The sequence below is a fragment of the Mixophyes fleayi genome, chromosome 1 (genome assembly GCF_038048845.1).
Source record: "Mixophyes fleayi isolate aMixFle1 chromosome 1, aMixFle1.hap1, whole genome shotgun sequence".
In the NCBI taxonomy this organism is placed as follows: Eukaryota; Metazoa; Chordata; class Amphibia; order Anura; family Limnodynastidae; genus Mixophyes; species Mixophyes fleayi.
Genome location: NC_134402.1, coordinates 196,963,478 through 196,983,014, shown reverse-complemented (window position 1 = coordinate 196,983,014; position 19,537 = coordinate 196,963,478). Strand labels below are relative to the sequence as shown.

Below are 19,537 nucleotides of genomic sequence, written 5' to 3'. Positions count from 1 at the left end.
ATGTGTGATATCATATTTATAGTTCACTTCAGTAACTCACAGATGACGACCTTCCTCATACTATGTGTCATGGTTCATGATTATTAAGTATAAACATATCTTTGTTCTAATTTATTTACTGATGTGTACATGTTTGACATTCAATAAAGAAATATATAAAAAAAAAAAATGTTACGCACTACTGCTGTTGCATAATCTTGGGTTTGTAGTCGGTTCTTTTTAAAAACAAGTGAGTTTAAAGGTAAGAAGTTTACTCTGATGTGGGAAATTACTAATTGGTATATTAAGTTTCTTTGCTCAAAGTTCCCTAACTAAATACATGGAGAGTACAGGAATTATTCACGGTTTTATAAAACTGGTCAAATTACAATAAGGGGGAGGGAGGGGCTTAAACACTTTTTAATAGTAGAACTTTATTAGAGGTTAAAACAAAAAAGGATATACCACACTAATACATATGTAAATACACACACATACAGTATATACACGCACACACCACATTTGTAGGATCACCCTTTAAACAGACATTTTATCTTTAATGCATTAAAATGTATGTCACTTTTGCTAGAATGCCTAATATGGTGTGTGCAGTGATCCAGGCAGTTGGTATAGCCATAGTATAAATTTAACATCTACCGAGGTACAGCCAATAGCAATGAGTATAGAAGCAGTGGTAAATGTAACCATCTTCACCACATTAGCATAATCAATGCATATTCACAATGATCTTTACATAAGATGCAATAATGAAAGTGAACTGGCAACTGCAACCAAGCACACAATTCAACCTTGATTGTTTGAGCATATTAATATATGTACTGCATGATTCTAAACACAATCTTGTGAAGTCTGAGGGCATGCATTACTTTCTATACAGCCATCAGTACATTCATAAAATCAGTATTATCGCAAATTTCAGTATGAATTCTGCTTTATTGGAGACATATGAATTTCTTTTTGTTTAAAAAAAAAAAAAAAAAAAAAGCCTGAAGTTTTCCAACTGTACTGTGATGTACAAATTAATCAAAATGGTTTTAAAATATTATATATATTTGTAGATCAGAAAATCTATAACTCTGTATATAACAGACTTTTTTGTATTGCATTTTCAAGCTTGAAGAGGAGCTGCACCAGTTTCTTCACTGAAGGTTATCTCCATCTTGCATGATGAGCTTTGAGCATCTTCATCTAGGAAGAGATACACAAATTAATTACAAAATAAATCTACATGCTTGCTGAATTTAAGATATTGGAAAGTATTTGCATACTGGCTAAAACTACTAAAAACCAAAAATATAAAATTTGTAAGATTTACAAACAAGTTTTAGACAGTTCAATTGAATATATATTTAGATTACATTAGAGATTGTGTATTAAGTTATTACTCTCACCAAACTGATTGGAATTAACTCTGTTTTGGGTTGAAGGTTCCAAGTTAAACTTCATCCCAAAAGGTTAAATATATGTGGTTTGCAGGTTCAGAACAGCCAGTGGGATCATCCCTGACATCCACTGCTGCATCGCTCATGCTAGCAGAATACTGTACAACACTTTGCCAGCCGGGAAAAAAGGCAAGCAGAGGTGAACACACAATACGTCAGGGAAGCCCCCTGGATGACTTGATATTTGGGACCCCAAAGCTACGTAACCTTTTGAAATGTGTTTAATTTTAAAATTCTATTTAGGGTGTCAGTGTGTTCTGTGCACAATTGAACCATCAAAACTACAGCTACCAAATAGAAGCTTGTTTTATTTTCTAAAAAACTAGGAGTGAAAATCTGATTGTCTACTTAAGGATTCAGCACATTACAGTTTTACTAATCCAAGCCACGTGTCTTACTTTAACTAGCTTACATTCTATTTTTTGTTCAACAGAAGCAAATCAGGTATCATTAGAATTTAAAGGGCATGATAATTAAATGGATACATTTTATTTAGTTTTGTTACACAAACAAGAGTAGGATTTGGGTACTTCTAGAACATTGAGTTAACCACAATTTACAATCACATCTGTTTGATGTTAGGTTCATTATAAAGGGATCGAGTGTATTCCAACTTTTTGGCATGTGGAAAAACCTGATAACTTACAATGTATTGAAAAGATGTATACGTCAATGCTTGTAATCACTTTAGTGGAATAATCGAGTCATGGCTGCCAAATGAGCACTATTCTATGCATAAAATGATCTTGCATAGGGGTGAGTTGATAACTAATTTAAACCAATAGGTATGTGACATGGATATGAACAATGAAATGATTTCAGAATTAGCTGGCTTTTATTGGCAAACAATAGTTTTAAGATTATGTAGTACAGGTCTCTGTCAAGCATGTAAAGAATTGTAAAGAATTACTTGTCCAGCTTTTATCAATAGTTAACATGGAACAAAAGTTTGTTTATTGGCTGTTGAGAAAACAGTTTTGAAGGGCCGAGATGCTTTATTAAACTAGGATTCAGTTTTCGAGGAACAGAGGTGCCCACAGGCACAATAGTAAAAATTCTACCTCAACAGGTCCACCAATGGTAGGGGGGGGGGGGGGGGGGGCAGGAATTTGGCATTAGAGCTTGGCACTTGGGACCTGTGCATAAGAGCATATTTTTTCCGACTACTTTTTATATAAAAAAAGAAAGAAAAAAACCCCCACATAAAACAAAAACCCCACATTAGAAATGCATCATACTTAAAGCAATACATGCACAAAGGACCCTTTTTGGTAACAAACATCTAAAAATAAACAAAAAAAAACCCAAAACCCCCCAGAAAAATAAAAATTACCATGCCTTTTAGATGATTATCAAAAAGCCCACATCCACAGGGTATTAAGTGAGAAATTTGTAATGGCTTTCATAAGACATTAGTACAATAAACAACTAAATGAGTGATTTACAAATACCCCCTCTCCAAGCGCATCTATATGAAACTTGTGTGTTCAATGATCGAGTGTCAATCATGTTGTGTGGCAAGGAGTTGATCATAAAGGTCCGCACACTGTAGGAAGGCATATAGGTTTAGCAATCATTCCTTCAATGTAAACCCTGCTATTACAAGGGTATTACTTTGCTATTACAAAGGCAACGTTTGGTGGCCCTTACAGAAACCATATTCTTAACACAATGGAGGTAAATAAAGGTAGTTGACTAGGTATAGGGAAGACTACCTAAAGTTGCAGAAAGGTAGTCCACCACACCCGAGTGAACATGTGTTACAAAAATAAGCCTAGGCCTGAGCACAGGTTTTAGTGATGTGGGGTATGGTCCAAGTAGCTGTGACTAGGTACAGCATACTCAGATATCTGGTTAACGAGGCATCTAGAGACCCACTGGTTCAAGGATATTATTATATCTGACAAAATATTTTATTGAAGTGGGTCTGGTTTATCGGACTTTAAAGATCATATGTTCTGCAGGTTTTCCAGAATATAACATCACATGCTTATAAAAGAAGACCCCTGAAACATCTTGTAAGGAAATAACCGAGTCTTTAATGTTGGGCGAATCCGTTTGATAGCATATATATGTTTCCAAGTTAAGGCTATAGCAATTTTCCTGAACACTATTAACATGCTTAATATAGAAAATTTCCCCACATCATCTCTTGAAGCACCAAGAATGTCTCAACCTCAAACCAGGACAGGAGCATTTGTAGAATGCACTTCATATATAGATCAGAGAAAACTGGAGAACCAATAAGTAGAAAGTCTATGAAGGGTCATCAGTAGAAAGGGCACCTGGACAATTTAAGTTTCTTGATGACTACCTTCACAGGACCTAAGTAAACATTGTGCTGCATCTATGACTCATACTGCCAAGCCTCAAATTCTTTTCTTCCCAAAAATTAGGTTTGTTTTTTTTTTTTAATAACCAGAGCCAATATGTAAATTCCACCTATAGTACACTTTTCCTCTACATTGGAATACCACCTTAGTAAACAAGACAAATCTCAGGACCTTGAAATTAATCTGTTTTATCTTCACTCATGTCTATGTACACACAGTAATAACTACATGGTTTAAGTAGGGTAGCATTCTATGTAATAGAAAATATACATTTTCAATGTATAATTGTTGGCATGGCCGACATTCCACACACACCTCTATATGGTTCAAAAGGGAATGTGTAGGCCTCAACAAGAGATCAGGCACACATGTTATAAGGCACACCAAACACACAAGTCTTATTCCTTAGTTATTTCTTAAGATCCTTACCTGGATGAAAATAAATCTAAGTGATATTCAAAGACACTAGAATTATATTATACGAGGTATGTCTATTACATAACGAGACTGATTCCAACTAGTAAACAAAGCAGTCAGAACCGGTTATAACTGCATACGTAGTAACCTTGAACCTGCAACACTCGGACGTTCAGTTGATTGTAAGTAGCCTTTTAGTTTGGTTGTGATTTCTGTAGAGTGCCGAAAAAATGGTAAGTTTAAAAGTTGAACAACGTGTCAATTTGAAATTTTTAGTAAAATTGCACAAAACACCAACAGAATGTTTTCAAATGCAGAATGTTTTCAAATGCTTACTACGGCCTATGTCAATGACTGTCAGTCTCGTGCATGTTTGAGTGGCACAAAAGATTTAGCAAGGGACGTGAGAATGTCAAATATGAACGCCCCGGACGACCTCGTACTTCAAGAACCAAAGAAAATGTAGGGGGAAAAAAATTAGTCAGATTGTTCGAAAAGACCGCCGACTCAGTTTTCAATTGATATCTCAATCAGTGAACATTGATAAAGACACCGTATGGAAAATTTTGCGTGAGGATCTTAACATGACTAAAGTTTGTGCAAAGATGGTCCCAAGGGTTCTTACACCAGAGCAAAAAGAACATTGCAAGGAATGTTGTGTTGACATTCTGCAGCAACTTGACACAGATCCAAACCTGTTTCATAATGTAATCACTTGTGATGAGACCTGGATCTTCCAGTACGATCCTGAAACCAAAAGACAGTCAATGCACTGGAAAACACAGTCATCACTAAGAATGAAAAAATCTTGTCAAAGCAAGTCAAAATTCAAAGCAATGCTCATTGTTTTTTTCCATATCAAGGGTGTAATTTTGGAAGAATGGGTTCCAGAAGGCACAACAGTTAATCAGCATTATTATAAGCAAGTTTTGAAAAAGCTGGAAGTCCGAAAGAAATGGGCGCAACTGTGGAAAAATGGTTTCTTTCTTCATCATGACAATGCGCCTTCTCACACAGCACTTTCTGTGCAGTTTTTGACCGACAAACATTACTACACTTGAACATCATCCAGATTCGCCCGATTTAGCACCTTGCGATTTTTATCTTTTCCCAAATGTTAAATCAGTGCTTAAAGGGACACATTTAGGGGGGTATTCAATTGTGAGTGTTAACGCTGAAAAACGAGCGCTCGAAAAATATTACCGTTTATACGGTAATATTGCGCGCGAAAAGCGTTAATACGGTAGTTTACTCACCGTTCAGGGAGTGGCGAGCTGAAATTCCGCGAGTAATTACCGTATTAATGGTAAGATTTTTCGAGCGCTCGTTTGTTAGCGTTAACGCTAACAATTGAATACGCCCCTTTGAGTCAATTGATGCTGTAAAGAAGAAAAGGGCAGATATGTTGAAACAAGTGAGAAATTGATTTGCTCCATGCCTTCTACCAGTGGAAAACAAGACTACAGCGATGTATTCGTGCAAATGGGGAGTATATTGAAGGGGACAAACATTAAATTTGTAATACCAATAAAGGTGAGTTATTTAATAAGTTTTGTTATTTAGTAGTCATACCTCGTATTATGAACATGGGTATGAATAAATTGAAGCAAAAGCACACCAGACCACATTAAGGATGCTAAATGGGTTAGGTATTGGTCTGGTAGACATATAGCATTTTAACTATGAGAATTTCCAGGTATCCAATACCCTGTTTAGAATAAACCTCCCATTGAGGGTATAAGTCCCATTTAGATATCAGTCTGAAATAAAGCATATGTCCAGAGGAGAATATGACTATTTGCCAAAGATCGTGTAAGAACACAAGGAGAGAAGCTCATTCCCACACTGAGCTCCAAGCAGCAATCTAGAAAATGCCCTCATCACCTGAAGACAAGCAATTTCTTGATGAGTATCCTTTTACAAGGATATTGTGCCTGCTGACACAATAATTAGCCCCTCATATGGATGGATACATTTAAATATCCTGACACCCGGATATCTCAGAGAGTTAGTGATTATGTCAAGACCCAAGCCCAGTTTTAAATTCACTAAAATCAAAGGCACATATAGAATCAATTGTAATGTGTCAGACAAGTTAAGCCCAATTAAAATGGTGGTGTGACTAATTTATTGTATGTATGTTACAGCATTCCCCTATCTATTTATTAGGCAAAATATATGGAAAAATAGAGCGATGGGGTTATGAGTTCAATTCCCGACCATGGCCTTATCTGTGTGGAGTTTGTATGTTCTCCCTTTGTTTGTGTGGGTTTCTTCCGGGTGCTCCGGTTTCCTACCACACTCCAAAAACATACTGGTAGGTTAATTGGCTGCTATCAAAAATTGACCCTAGTGTGTGTGTGTGTGTGTGTGTCTATATTAGGGAATTTAGACTGTAAGCTCCAATGGGGCAGGGACTGATGTGAATGGGTTCTCTGTACAGCGCTGCGGAATTAGTGGCGCTATATAAATAAATGATGCCTACACATCCGCACCTGGGCAGACAAAGAATCAAAAATAAGACCATCAATACATCAACTTTCAAAATAGCAGGGTGTTGGTGCTCTTCGACTTTATAAACTATTACCTTGCTGTACAACTGGCACAGCTCAAAATTGGGTTTCAGGGACATTGTGAAAATCTTAATCACAATTGCACTTGGTTAAGAAATATTTACCAAAGCAGGATCTTTTGATGAATCTAGAAACGAGGGAACCCTGTAAATTAATGCAGAAGGTCAGTAAAGTATGGGCCAATACAAATAAATGTGTCTGAAGGACTGGACCCATTGTAAACCTCTGAAAATCTTTTAGCAAAACTTGGGGTCTCTTATGTATAATTTTTCCATTATCTATAGGCGATATGCCATGAAAAAACGAAATTGGCCCAATGGGACCCATGTGGTAAAGACACGCAAAATATTAGCTTAAGAAACCCATCCCCCCCCCACAAAAAAAAACCCCATACACCTTACAAAAAATATGCACAATTTATAACAGAACTGACACAGGAACAACCTCTTATGCCACCCTGTCTGTTGTGTTGCTGGGGACCGGCTGGGCTGCCTTGCCACCATCCGCTTTCTCTACCAAATGCACCCTCTCACCGCTGTAGGAGGGGCATTTGCTGCTGCCACCAATAGGCTCCTTCACCTGCATCTAGGACCATTTCCTTCTGGGTATTTCTTGCCGCTTGTGTACCGCCCCTTGCTTGTACACCTGACCTCTTGCTTTCAGATCAGGGTTGCAGTGGATGGTACTCCCTGGCCTTTCGCACTGGCCAGAGTTGCAGGGTAGGGGCAGAGAGTTGGCACTAGAAGCTGGGTTCCAACCTCAGAACGGATTAGATTGGCTGTAATCTGTAGGTCCCAGGAATCACAGTAGATAAGTAGGTGTCAAAGCAGGTTCCTTAAGCAGTGATGTTTATTAGCTCAAGAAGTCCTAAAAAGGACAGTTAGACACTAGTTTGAGGTACTAGTGATATCCAATAAGTACAGATGGAATATTGATACATGGTCAAACAGTGCTTGTTTTGGACACAGCCTGGTAGGGGGTTAAACCAGCCCCAAAATAAGTCTGAGCTATTTCATTCAAATATCAGAATGTGAAATGTTCTTTAAACTTGGATTTTAAATGCAATTTACACTAAGCTGTGATTCCCACACCACGTGTTGTTTACATTGTTCAGGGAGATTCTAACACACAAGATGAAAAGGCCACACAGGAAGGAAAAGTAACTGCCCCTTGCTGTGCTTTCAGGCTAAAAAGTAGTGTTGGACATTTACATATCAAAAGGCCTAATTAACTTAAGAGGATTTCCTCTCAAAGTTAAACAGATGTCCTCAAACAAATACCTATAGCATTATAAATCAGTACATTTCTAACAGTATCAAAAATAAAAACATTTGCAATGATAGAAATTGGCGCACTGCGCCAAATTAAATATATTTATACAATAAGTTATTTGTAAGTGATCCAGCCACAAGAACACACTAAGGGAGGGGTGGGGAAATTTATTTGGGCGCGTTACTGTACAAAGTATTACTGTAATAGTGGGCTTAAATAGCATTACGGTAGATTCAACGCCGCCATTTTCCCTGGGTCGTGGGGGAAGGGGGGTAATTGAATTCCCCCGTGAGCATACATAAGATAAATGGGATTGTGGAACCATTTCATCTTAGGGTTATTCCACATCAGATCACCCAAAAATAAACATGAAATGTTCACCAACCATCTCAGATTTCTACGAATTTTTTTTAGTTAAGAGGGGATGTCAAAACAACGATTTCTGCCAAATATCTCGATTGACAATTAGTTGATTAAATATTGATTTTTCAATTTATTAAATAATTTACTAACTGCGGCTTCTTTATCCAGTTTATTTGAAGTATTACGGGTGTTTATTAAGGAATCGACACAAAATTTGGACCCCTAACTCTTCCTCCCGAATCCAAACCAAATTACTTTATCTGCCTCATGTTTTGCGTCACGGCAAAAACGCACATTTTTCGAATATAAATAAATACGCTAGATTCAATTGACATTAGGGATTCCATTTTTTGGGGTGTTTTTTTAAAAAAAATAAATAAAAAAAAAATAAAAAAAATCAGCCAGGTACTCTGCTTCATAGTGGAGAAAAATAAATAAATAATGAAATTGATGTTCAATTACTGCTGCACAGCATACATAATTTACACATTGTTAAAAATCATACCAAAAAAGTGAACTAAACTGAGGCAATGGGATAAAACTCCCACACGGGAAATGAAACACAGAAACTGATGGGAAGGCGATTCCCTTTATAGAGACCAAAACTGAACCTTTCCAGAGAAAGAGAGAGGAAGACAGTTAATCATGGCAGCTGCTCATTTGGTAGTCTCTTAAGTACCATTGGATTACATAGCTGGGACTACTTTACATTTGACATTAGGGATCCCATTTTTGGGGGGTGTTTAAAAAAGGTATATATTACTACCACAAAATAAAAAAAATAAAAAATCAGCAGGGTACTCTGTTTCATAGTGGGAAAAAAAATAATGAAGTTGATGTTCGATTACTGTTGTACCGCATACAACATTAACACAAGAAACCATGAAATTTAAAACCTTTAACATGACTTAAGTCCTTAACTGAAGTTAACAATCTCATTATTTTCCCCTTGTTTGGAACTTGAAACAGTCTGTAATTTTCCTTAAAGTGTCAGCAGAAAGTGTATACTGCCTTCCAGTACTTCTTAGTATAATAGGCACTTCCGTTACACAGAGAACGTGAATAAAAGGAACAAAACTCTTATCTCTTGAAGGCCAGGACAGCACATTTGTTGATTGGTTTCTTGAAGTGTATCAGCACATCTTGTTCCTCCTCATTACATTGAATGATATACCCAATGTACCAGATGTTATCATACACTGCTGCTATGTATGTTCCAGGTTGCAGATAACTTTTGTCCACATTTTTTGTGACTGGTCATAGTGACACTAACTTTGGTTCCTTCTGTCGTCTGATGACAATAAATATATGTGATGAGAATGTGTTCCTGCCACAGTGTTTGCTGTTTCTAGACGGCTATGCAGCTTGGTTTTGCAGTCTTGTATTTTGTTTTGCGACGCGTAAAAAAACTTTATGCCATGTACATTTTCATTTGCCCAGGTCAAGATGTGATGGGTATCCACTGCTTGCAGACTGGTGCATGTGACTAGACATTTAACTGTCCCTCCAATGCCATGACATGGACTCTTACGATGATGTGGCAAAAAATTTCATTCTGCTTGAATGTTGAAGTCATCCTTATTGAAGCATAAATTAAAAAAGTTTTTGCACAAGCACCATCACTAAAGTAGTAAACATATGCCAATTTTGACAATAGTATCGCTAAGTGTTTCATAACTACCGTAATGAAGGCATGCACAGTTATGGCTACATGGTCACGGGTATCGCTAATAACGGACAGGATCACACAGTTTGAAGTGTCACAATCATCTTGCCTAAAATATACAACAAGCTGACAGTCACCATATTCTTTGGTCCACTTCAGTGAAATAACAAGCTTTTTCTGGCTCCTTTTTTGTGAGCAAAAAAAGGATTACAGCATGTTTTCTGAAATTCTTCATATCAGCAGCAGAAGCTTTTCATGATGGTAGCAGACCGAGGTTTCAGGATCATTGGTTACTGCATTTGAAACTTCAGTTCTCAGAATCAAAAGGTCTTTTTCTTCATCTGTAAAGTGGTCCCAGCTATGTAATCCAATGGTTTTTGAGTAAAAAGTAATATGGCAGTCCGTATTTAAGAGACTACCAAATGAGCAGCTGCCATGATTGACTCCTCTCTCTCTGGAAAGGATCAGTTTTGGTCTCTCTAAAGGGAATTCCCTTCCCATCAGTATGTTTGTTTCATTTCCTATATGGGAGTTTTATCCTATTGCCTCAGTTTAGTTCACTTTTTTGGTATGGTTTTTAAACTATGTATGCTGTACATCAGTAATCGAGCATCAAAGTCATTTTTTTTTCTCCACTATGAAACAGAGTACCCGGCTGATTTATTTTGTGGTAGTAATTTATACCTTTTTCAAACAGCCCCAAAAACTGGGATCCCTAATGTCAAATGAATCTAGTGTTTTTAATTATATTCGAAAAAAGTGTGTGGTTTTTGTTTTTTTTTTGCTGCAAAGCAAAACATGAGGCAGATAAAGGAATTTGGTTTGGATTCTTGGATTCGGGGGGCGGGGGGAGTTACCTTAGGGGTCCAAATTTTGTGTTGATTCCTTAATAAACACCTGTAATACTTAAAATAAACTGGATAAAGAAGCTGCGCTTAGTAAATTTAATAAATTGAAAAATCAATATTTAATCAACTAATTGTCAGACAGTCGAGATATTTGGCAGAAATAGTTGTTTTAACATCCTCTCTTAACTAAATATTTGATGGGTGGTGAACAACCCTGGTTGAACTGACATGGAATGACCCATTACACATTGACCACTCCTGGCAATGCTACCTGCTGTATAAAAGGTATCAACAAAAACAACTTCACAAAACAAAGTTGACACCCAAGGGAGGTCGAACATGGAAGAGAAATTTTACGGCTGCTATGGAGTTCTTCACAGTAAATAAATTAGCTTATTTTCTTCTCAGACTCCATGACAGCCCCTATATATGGGCTGTACCAACGCAAAATATGTGGGGGTAAAAAATCAAACAAAAAAACTGATCAATTAAACCATTTAAGAGAACTGCTTTGAGACTATTTCTTCCAAACAGTGTGTCTTCTGAATTCAAGACAAGAATGCAGCTTGCTCGCAGCACTACTTTACACGATTAGGTTTTAAAATGGTTATTTGATCCACATAGCCTGATATCCTCTCGTCTGGTAGATGTGATCGCAATAAAAAAAAGCATGGATTTGTGTGAACTATTTGAGTGATACTTTGTTTAGCAGTTCAAATGGTTATGTTAGAACCTCCAAGACAAGACAGACCCCAAGATACCACAAAAAAAACACAACTTTATAGCTACACTTGTGCATTCAATAAACAAATGACAATTCATTACTGAAAACTATCTTTGAAGAAAGTCAATTTCTGAGGCATGCTGGCATCTGGTGCATTGTACCAATATATTAACTTTTTCCAAACTCCATAATACGCTTTTAATTCTTTTTTGCTTGTAGTAATACTTCAATTATTTTGTTAGAAATACAGTTACTTTTCAGTATTGACTGCTGAATCTGCAAACTATCAAAGAAAGTTTCTCTTGATTTGGATGAAAGAGTGGCCCTTGGTGCAAACAGTTCAAAGACGTAGAGGCCAAAATTGCTCAAAGACAGGGCTGGCTAACCTGTTGCTCTCCAGGTGTTATGAAACTACAATCCCTGGTATTCTCTACCAGCAGATATCAGCCAATAGCTGGCAGGGTATGCTGGGATTTATAGTTTCAAAACACATGGAGAACCACAGTTTGGCCAGGCCTTCTCTAGGAGCATCTCCCATGCACGATACTGTGAACTATGGTCTGCAAAGACAAAATGCTAATACTGTTCTTACCCCCACTGCTTCTCTCTCTATTTTCTTTAGTACAAGTGTAATTAGAGGAACAGGAGAGAACACATACTCCAGTTAAAACTTACAAAATTGAGAAAATTCTACTCCTGTCACAAATAGATGCCCTAACAAAATCTTGGGTTTTGGCTTGTCACCATCAGATCTGTCTGAGGGATCCCAGAATTTGTTGAAATACTTCCTTTGTGGAGTGCCAATTCTCCTGGTTAAATAGACTATCAACTGAGATAAATGCCACCTTGTTATCCTTTCTGGCTACATAAAGTGCTGATATGGACTTTAGATTATTTTCTGCCCACAAAACATTTAGAAATGTCTCAAGTGCTTGTTAGTTTGTGCCTTCGTTTGTTTATGAAGGTTACTAGATATTTCCAGATATTTGTATTATAGTTGCAGTATAAAGTGTTGTATTGTGCACCATACTGCTCTTGCTTCATGGATGTTTGCATGCACCTTTTACCAATTTGTGCAGCAAAATACAAGGTGTTTTTTGTCAGATAACTTTCCACATTTTTTGGAGTTTGAATCGGCAGTCAAAGCTGCCTGCTCTAGTTTTGAGAAGAGTATGCCATTGTCCTTTAATTCTCGAGATTCTTCCGTCACTCTAGACTCTTTCTTGCAATCTGCGTCAGTGAGTTTTGTTGGGATTTAGTATCCAAAAAAGGATTACCTTGAGTCTCTTGCTTTGGGAACTTTTTTTTTTTTTTTTTTATCAAAATATCTGGATAAGGCAAAAGTGCAATTCCCTACATTATGATCGTGGTCATCAAAACCACCAGTACCCATGTAGAGGCCCTGGGAGATGTTGAGGCCAAATGGTAGGCACAAAACTGGAATTTGAGTCCCAGACTGAAGAATCTGCAGAAGTGATTATATGTAGAGGTGCAACTGGAATGTGAAGGTAGGCAACCGTTTAATCTATTGGTGTCAGGAAATCTCCTATCACTATGAGAATGGCTCTTAAAAGAATCCATGCAAAAATGTCTTGATCTCGGGTTACGAAATCAGTTTGGAACCCGAGATCAAGTATAGGTGGGAATTCTCATTTCTCTACCAGAAAATGAGATTGAAGTAAACAGTAACTTATTTTATTTTTATTTCAGAGGGACATATTTCAGAGGGACAGACTCAAAATACTTGTTTCTCCAAAAGCTGTTGTATGTAGTTGAGCAATGCTTTAATTTGAACCTGAGATTGGGGGTCTCCATTTACATTTTTTTTTGCCATTACCCAAGTTACTATTTCATACCTTTTTTTTTTTATCCATCTTTCCTGTGTAGTAAATGTACAAGCCCCCACATACCTTGAAATCCTGCTACTGACCAGGATTATTGGAGGCTGTGTTGATCCAGTCATTGAGTATTCTTCATTAGCTTGTATTTTTTCCACAAACACAAACTGTACTCCCCTTTTTTGAAGGGGTTTTGGTAAATTCATCCAGGTAGTGTTTGTTTTCTTTTATAAAACTGGTAATTATGATTTATTTAAATGGAGCAAGCAAATTCCATAGCGCTGATTTAAGACCACGTTAAATGCACTTTCCACTGACACATCACTCTAATTTTTGAACAATTAAGGTCATAATGTATCTACCTCTGGTAGTAAAGAAACACCACAAGGAGCCAACTCTCATCCTTGTGAGCTATACTTATGGACGTGACACTGTGTGGATCCTCTCCAGGAAAAATAAAAAATAAAGAGTAAGCCCGAAATTGAAATAAAACAAACGTTCTTCTTGCTCTCACACCCTGTCTTAGTCAGCTGAAGACACAGGGAAAAAAAAAAGCAAGTAAAAAAAGAAGTCCCACTATATACCAGTTTTGGATAACCTGTGACACTCTAGGTGTTGTGAAACTACAAGTCCCAGCATACCCTTACAGCAATAAGCTGCTATATATTGGCAAAGCATGCTGGGGCTTGTAGTTTCCCAACACCTGGAGTGTCACAGGTTAGCCAACACTGCTATATACCTTCCAGGGGCATCAACATTATTTCTTGTATCTTAGCTGACTAAGGATTAACCATATGTAGTGGGTGCCATGGAGTCTAAAAAGAAAAGCTTGTCAGTTAACTTTTATTGTTAGGACTAGGGCTGGTTACACACTACAGGTTTTTCAGCCGATTAATACGATATTAGGCAGAATGGTCGTTTATTGTGTGTAATAAACCCGTTAATGTGTACGCTACAACGATGAAGGATATTGTTCCAAAGCACATTGTAACAATTCATTTGATTCTTAAACTGAACTAAAAATCTCTTTCAAAGATGGAACGATGTTGTTTCAATGCTGTAGTGTGTATCCACTCAAGACTGGCAGTGTCCATAGATATCTATAGAGTGTGCAGAGACCCAATCTTTTCAGGGAAAGGTTACGCAGATGAAGAGCACAGATCTGAAGAAAAAACGTGTTTAGTGTGTACACATAAATCAGCATGCTGATTGGGACTTTCAATCGTTGGAAAAATTGTTAACGATATTGCATTGGGAGAAATCTGAGTGTACAATAATGAGTGTGTGCAGACCACAGTGAAGCATGGTGGAGGTTCCTTGCAAGTTCGGGGCTGCATTTCAGCAAATGGAGTTAGGGATTTGGTCAGGATTAATGGTGTCCTCAATGCTGACAAATACCGGCAGGTAGGTACTTATCCATCATGCAATGCCATCAGAGAGGTGTCGGATTGGCTCCAAATTTATTCTGCAGCAGGGAAAGGACTCCAAACATACAGCCAATGTCATTAAGAACCATCGTCATCGTAAAGAACAAGGAGTCTTGGAAGTGATATATCCAGGACAGAGCCCCGCTCTCAACAGCAAGTCTCAAGTCCGGGATTACATGAAGAGACAGAATGATTTGAGCAAGCCTACTTCCACAGAAGACCTGTGGTTAGTTCCCCCAAGATGTTTGGAACAACCTCCCTGTCGAGTACCTTTCAAAAACTGTGTGCAAGTGTACCTAGAAGAATTGATGCTATTTTGAAGGCAAAGGGTGGTCACACCAAGTATTGATTTGATTTAGATTTATGTTCTGTTCACTTTAATAGTTTATTTTTTATTGATTAACAAGATACACTTCTATTGTTGAAAACATTCCTACTTTGCAGCATTTTTCCACCTCTGCCTAAAACTTTTGCACAGTACTACACCTCTAGACATCTAATTTTATAACCTTTGGTAACTTTTTTTTGTATTTTTAGATACACACCTTTTTTGCTTTCCACCTCCACAATTAAACAATCATCTTCCTCATCATCTGCTTCTTCTTCAGTATCTGCCTGGAAACCATCTGTCTCTGTTGCTCCTGCCTGTATAAAGCAAACAGATTGATAGAAACTGTATCAATGTTGGTGAACAAAGCATATATTGTGCTGTTGTGCATTTGGCAACTAACATCTTAAATGTAATCCAAGCTTTCCAGCATGTGTAAATCAGTACAATTCCAAATTCACCTCTCATAAGCAGTTTTATTTAACAATACAATAGGCTCCTTCAGTAAATAGTGGTCATATAAAACCAAGATCAAATCTAAAAGTGGGACAAAAAAGATAATGCAAGCTGTGCACAACAATTTTATAATTAAAAAAACACTTTTCGTAAAAAAAAAAAAAAAAAAAAAAAAAAAAAAAAAGGACCCATTTCTGAACATCGAAAAGCGTTGGTGACAAGCTGTATAGTGGGACAGAATCATTGAGAGCTTTCAGCCTGCATCAAAATTTTACTTCTGTTATTTCATTATTGTTAATCTTGTAGGAAATCCAATCTCACACCAGCCGGTAAAAAATATCTGCAAGGGAGATCTAGTACGTATTCCATGGAAACAATGTCCCTGAGCCAAGTGTCCGATATTGACTGCAACCACTTCGTCCTCGTACAGGAGCAGGCGGGCGCCCACTACAGTAGCCAGTCATGCCGCTTGATTATCAGCAAGCACGGAAGTTTTCCGCCTGATTGTCCATGATTGTTTTCTTCTTTGCTCGTTCCTTTGGGGTCCCCTAAAGGTGGCCTGGCTTCTAGACTTTCCCGAGGGGTGGGGGCTATTTAGTTTCAGCATCCACCCGCCAGGTCCAGAGAGCATGGCAGGCAGCTACGCCCAAGATCCTGGCCCATGCAAGCCAGCATCAATGGGGGCTTTCGCCTATGTACTCTGCTGCATCTTGCATGTGTTCCAAGTGTAGAAGAAACTCCGTTCTGGATCTACCCAATTTCAAACCCTCCGTCAGTTGCGTAGTTCGCTGTCAGTCTTGCTAAGCAAGGCCAGCAACGGTTTGAGCACAGTCCCCATGGCTGACAATATGGACTTAAATATCAAATCCATTTCTCTGTCTTTGCTATACTTCAGGGTAGCAACTTCTGGAACCAGAATCGTGGTGGATCCGGATAGATGCGCTACAGGTGTGTCAACCTTGGGAAGGGATTGCCATTGTGTGTTCGCACTAATCAGAGGGTACATTGAAGTCTGCAGGATACCTGAAAACAGGGGTAGATTGGCCATTACCTTAACCGGGAAGCTCCCTGGGAGGCTGCTGGCCTAACGAGGCCGCCTTCTATTTTTTTTTTTTGGGTCACCCGGTGCGGTCGGAAGGAGTGCAACAATCCCAAAATTGGTGGTCAGTGGTAAGAGGCTGCCTGGTGCTGCAGCACTGTGGGTCCTTCAGCACTGTGCACCGATCAGACAGGAAGTATTCACTTCTTGTCTGTCTGATCATGTGTGCGGAGCAATGCTGCAGAGCGCTCCGGCCCTGATACTTAAGGTAAGTGAGAGGGGGCTACATATGGGAAAACTATATGTGAGGAGGCTATATCTTGGAAAACTATATGTGAGGGGGCTATATCTGTGAAAACTATATGTGAAGGGGCTATATCTGTGAAAACTATATGTGAGGAGGCTATATCTTGGAAAACTATATGTGAGCGGACTATATCTGTGAAAACTATATGTGAGGGGGCTATATCTGTGAAAACTATATGTGAGCGGACTATATCTGTGAAAACTATGTGAGCGGACTATATCTGTGAAAACTATATGTGAGGGGGCTATATCTGTGAAAACTATATGTGAGGGGGCTATATCTGTGAAAACTATATGTGAGGAGGCTATATCTTGGAAAACTATATGTGAGCGGACTATATCTGTGAAAACTATATGTGAGGGGGCTATATCTGTGAAAACTATATGTGAGCAGACTATATCTGTGAAAACTATATGTGAGGGGGCTATATCTGTGAAAACTATATGTGAGGGGGCTATATCTGTGAAAACTATATGTGAGGGGGCTATATCTGTGAAAACTATATGTGAGCGGATTATATCTGTGAAAACTATATGTGAGCGGACTATATCTGTGAAAACTATATGTGAGCGGACTATATCTGTGAAAACTATATGTGAGGGGGCTATATCTGGGAAAACTATATGTAAGGCGGTTGCATCTAGAAAAACTATGTGAGGGGGCTACAGCTTTTTTCCTGCATTGCTTTAGAAATGACCCACTGTGTATTAAGTCATCATATCTAAGTTTTCCTAAATGTTTCCCCAACCAAATTCCAAGTTCTAAATCCCGCCCACTTTTGTGTTGGCCCCACCTATATTTAAGTTGGCCACGCCCACTTCAATGATTGTTTCCAGGGCCACTTTAAGTTCCCAATCCGCCCCTGCCTGAAAACCTGTGCTCTAGATGTCCCCAGGATTTGCATAAAAGATTCTGTGAAGATACCGGTTTTATCTGGCCCAGTGCTACCCACTTCACGCTGGCTGGCCACCCATGGGTGCCTTCCTATGCCAGGGAAGTCTACCCAGTACCTTCTAGGATTCGTATGGTCACTCAGGCAAATGCAGTTATACAAATACAACAGTATATTTATTGTGATACAAACACTAGAATATTATGTACACACAGTAAAGAAATGCCAGGCAGATTTACCCCATTATCTGTCCCTTACCCCAATAGCTTAAGGAGATATAGTCACCTGCTGTCCAGACTTCACGACCCATGGATCCCTCTCCGCTATATATATAGAATATAGTTAGAAAACGACAATTCAAAACTAAATCTTGCAGTCTTCATGAATGAAATCCCAGAATGAACACCCTTCCCCCCCCCCCCCTGGAGTCGTTCCTTATAGCTCAGGTCTAATTTCCACAGTCTTTCCCCTCCCTGGGCAAACCCCTGGGTCTATTCTTCTTAACCATTGGCCAGTGCAGGACTAGGGGGTTTGGACAGGGCAGTGAAGATAAGCTGTCCTTTCACAGAAGCCCCCTGCTGGGATGCAGACAGAATGTCTGGACTAGTCCTAAGGAGAACAATTGATGCTAATTGGCTTCCACTACTTCCAAGGATAAGGTAACAGTGAGTCCCTCCTAAAATTAACCCCTTGCACTACTTTGTGATGTCACCGGGCCCCAGCTGTTCCTGGCTTCCTGTAGAGGAAGGAGGGGGGGAGAATGAATGTATTGTGGACACCACCTGATCTTTACCCATAACCCTCCTGGCTTCAGCTTAAGGACAATGAATAACATTACTGCAAGGCATCAATATATAATACACAATATACATATGTACACTGAACTACCATGTCCCCTTAGCCACATGTTATTGGACAATGCAGTTGTATTTTGGTGAGCTGGGGAACAAAAACATGGTAAAGTAAAAAGTACTATAATCCACATTATGTGAGAAAAAAGACACCGAATGCTCACAGGGTTATCACACTCATTTCATCACAGATTCTCTAGAGGGGAAGATGGGAAGGTGACCATTACCACCTTCTTACACTTGAAGAGCACTGTGGGCTGAACCACAGATTCCTCGCTGTCATGAAATGTTCAGAACTTGCCGAATCGTCTTAATCAGAGCCTCTACTCCCTAGGAAGAGGAGGCATCTTCCTTCGCCATTGACGACTGTGGATCTGAAAATTCTAACAACTCGCCTTTCTTAAGAAAGAGGCGGCCAAATCTTTGATGGAATGTAAGGCAGCTCTCAGCAGACGACTCAGAACCTAGAAGTGGATGTTGACTCATAACCCTGGAGCATCTGCTTCAAGGATGAGGACACTTGTGCCAACCCATGGACCTTTTGGTCCTTTCCTGGGCCAAACAGCTGATGCCGAGGACCCTGAATCTGAATTTAAGGGAGCCTGGGTAGGAGGAAAGGAGTTCTCAGGTTGAGAGGTGACAGCTGAAGACTACGGTCTCTACAGGTCTACTAGAAAATTGTGATGTTAATTCTGTCATGCTTGAACCATGGACTGTGCCCAAAATGGTTCTCCCAATTCTGACCGGACTCAAGGCGAGTG

At 38.8% G+C, this 19,537-nt stretch overlaps 1 protein-coding gene across 1 annotated transcript in view; it reads right to left on the bottom strand.

Moving 5' to 3' along the window:
• Positions 1-393: 393 nt before the first annotated feature.
• Positions 394-19,537, bottom strand: part of CHAF1A (chromatin assembly factor 1 subunit A) — a 128,326-nt gene continuing 109,182 nt past the window's right edge. Inside the window, exons 16-17 of the mRNA XM_075201178.1 lie at positions 15,449-15,548; positions 394-1,188 (exon numbers count right to left, since the gene is read on the bottom strand). Coding sequence (XP_075057279.1) covers positions 1,109-1,188; positions 15,449-15,548 — 180 coding nt within the window. The 3' untranslated portion in view covers positions 394-1,108. The remainder of the gene's footprint in view (positions 1,189-15,448; positions 15,549-19,537) is intronic.